This window comes from Tribolium madens, unplaced genomic scaffold (genome assembly GCF_015345945.1).
Source record: "Tribolium madens isolate multiple individuals breed KSU strain unplaced genomic scaffold, Tmad_KSU_1.1 Scaffold_91;HRSCAF=231;Tcas5.2_LG7, whole genome shotgun sequence".
In the NCBI taxonomy this organism is placed as follows: domain Eukaryota; kingdom Metazoa; phylum Arthropoda; class Insecta; order Coleoptera; family Tenebrionidae; genus Tribolium; species Tribolium madens.
Window position 1 is genome coordinate 687048 of NW_025401063.1, and position 2979 is coordinate 690026.

Here is a 2979-nt window from a genome sequence, read left to right on the forward strand (position 1 = left end):
GATTTTCAACGGTTTTTTCATATGCCCAATTTTTGGTGGTCTACACATATTTGGGAACTTTTGAGGTGGATAAAAATTAATGATTTTTGAGAGGTTTTGGGCCCTTTTCGGTTGTGTCCTTTAGTGCAAACAGCTAAATTTGTAAGATTTTGCCTTGTTTTTTAAGACGCCAAATGTCCTGGCCCAGAAGTAACATTTTATATAATAATAATAATAATAGTTTATTGATCCAACAGAATGTACATTCCAATTACAGGATCAAAATAAGAAGAAAAGGACATAAAATACATATCACTACCTACAAAGAACAAAAACACGAATCGTGTTTTTGTTCATCGTTTCCATACCAAGAAGATCCAAGAAGAAGAACTACCTACAAAAAAAAACAATACAAAAGAGCAAAATTTCTAGCATTATTCAGGCGGTCTATATAGTATAGTCTTAATTTTATTACCAAAATCTTTTAAAGACATATTAAATACATCAACATGTTTGTGTAAAAAATTATAATTTGAGCACATTAACAACAGAAAAGAATGCATATGTTGCCTTGAATTCGAAAAAGGWTTATTGAAACATACCGAAATTTTACTGTTTACACGTTGGACATTAAAACACAAACACGAGAGCAAGAAAGAACAGTTAATGACATTATTAACAAGCTTGTACAAAAACACCTGACAATGAACACTTCTACGAAGAAAAAGAGGTTCCAACTCAAATTCAGTTAAAAGCTTAGTGTAACGATAATGCCTTGAAGGCCATGTGCCATGTTTGAATTTATAAAGATATTTACAAAACTTTTTCTGAACGTTTTCAATCATCTCACTATATACATTATAAGACGAACACCAGATAACACTATTATACTATTAAATGTTTAAAAAATTCTATCTGTCAAAATTTTTTGACATTTGACATTTTTTATGTCTATTTAATAACACTGATCACCTTGTATATGTTTTTTTTTACAATTATTTAGTAAAGGTATAAAAATTTTGTCAATAAAAGCCACAAATAACGTTAAACAGAGTTACAGTTTAAAATATAGCTTCCTTGTTTCCTCTTTTAATAGTCTATAGCAAAAAAACTTGGAAAATTATTTTTCCAACAGGAATAAATAGAGTCTAAAGTGCAAAATTMAAACTCTCATAACTTTGAAATTTTTATAGATAYATTTTTTTTTWAATTTTTTATATGATCCTGGTACCTTACCCTACATTGCATTTGACTTTGGGGCGCGAGTTCTGGCGCACTCTGTATGTGRATATCATGTAGAATGTGACTCCTTCAACTTTTCGAATCGCGATATCTCAGGAATGGTGATTCTTAGAAAAAAAGTATAAAGACCATTTTTGTAGATAATTTTAAGATCTATAATTTTTGTCTGGGCTACTTTTTTGATAAAACTTGCCGTTTCCGAAAAAAAATTAAAAAACGTCAAATTTTGACRTTTGACCCTCATATATAGCAATTTTTTGATTTTATGTCAATATTTACACCAAATAACTTTGTAAAGTATTCTCACTACRATCACTAAACAGCAATTATTTTTATTCAGCATTCATATTAGCATCTTTAACACCATTTATCAACTTTTACAGAACATGTTTACTATTAAAAAAAATATTGTTCATAGGCGTCGTATGAAATAATATTTCAAAACCACTGTTATTCTTTAAAAAATTACAATAAGTAGGTACTCATACATAAGATGAAGAATGATGAACAAATTATTAAATTGTTAACGCATGAAAAGAATTTTCAAAAATGATATTTCCTAACAATCCTTGTCTTCAAAATTTTTAGAGAAAAAAAGTACGTCCATGTTTTTTTTTTATCTTAACCAAGTGTCTTTTCTGTCACTGTCAGTTCGCCACCAGATATGGAATAAGCTATATCTTGCATTCTACATGGCATTAGTTGACATTTGAATTTTTTTGACGTCCCGCCAAATTCAAAATTTTTTGATACACACAATAAATTGTGTCTTTTGATGGATTTCTGAAAATTTTTGAAAAAAAAGAAAAAGCGTTTGACAAAAAAAAATTTAATCAAAAATTTTCTCAATAATCTACATGTTCTATAGTAAATCGCTGCCAATCACCCCCATGGAAATAATGCCCCACCACCTCTAGCCCATATGGGTAAGAGTTATTTGTCTGGGGAATGCTTATGCAAAGTCCGGTTTTAGCATTAACAATATCACCATGATAACCAATATGCCAATATTGCGTCTCTTTTTCTGGACCCACATCTTGAGCTGTAATTATTTTTGACCCATATGTCGTCCCTTCCATATCCAAAACTTTGCTGTAATAAAAAAAAACCAATAAAATATAATTACAATTAAAAAAAAATACTTACAACTCGTTGGATTTGGTAACAATCTTGACTTTTCCATGATGTAAATAATCCGGGGCCCACAATTGACTTCCAATCTTGGAAGGGCGTTTAATACTGACATAACGCTCATCGGCCTGTAAAACGCTAGAGGACATGCGGTTTCTGAAATAAACGTAGCCATCTTGTTTCTGAAAAAAATAGACACCAAAATCACACTTTTTTCAGAGGAAATTGAAAAAATTGCTACTGAAACAGGCGAGTTTCAAATCAAATATAATATACAGGGTGCGCTAGAACACGAGCCCAGAGAAGGTAAGATACCAGAAAAAAAAATGTATTTACAAAAATTTTGAAGTTATGCACATGTCAAAATTTATCAAAAAACAATTTTTCTATGTTCCTGGTACCGAAAATTTTCGATTTTGACACTATAAATTTGAAAAAATTCAATTTTATAATTTTTTTTAACAAAATGCACAAAATTTAAGAAAATGGAAAAAAGCTCTTACCCCACTCATCCTAAATTTTTCTTTGAATTTTTTTAGAGGAAATTGAAAAAATCGCTACTGAAATTCTCAAACGCTTAAAACAGCCGAATTTCAAAGAAGGTAAGATACCAGGAACGTAAAAAAA

At 29.9% G+C, this 2979-nt stretch overlaps 1 protein-coding gene across 1 annotated transcript; it reads right to left on the reverse strand.

Moving 5' to 3' along the window:
• Positions 1–2040: 2040 nt before the first annotated feature.
• Positions 2041–2864, reverse strand: LOC123011479. Its single transcript, XM_044408926.1, has 3 exons — positions 2856–2864; positions 2368–2534; positions 2041–2313 (listed from the first exon to the last, which is right to left on the reverse strand). The coding sequence occupies exons 1-3, from the start codon at positions 2862–2864 to the stop codon at positions 2067–2069; spliced, it is 423 nt and encodes a 140-aa protein (XP_044264861.1). The 3' UTR covers positions 2041–2066.
• Between the last annotated feature and the right edge of the window lie 115 nt (positions 2865–2979).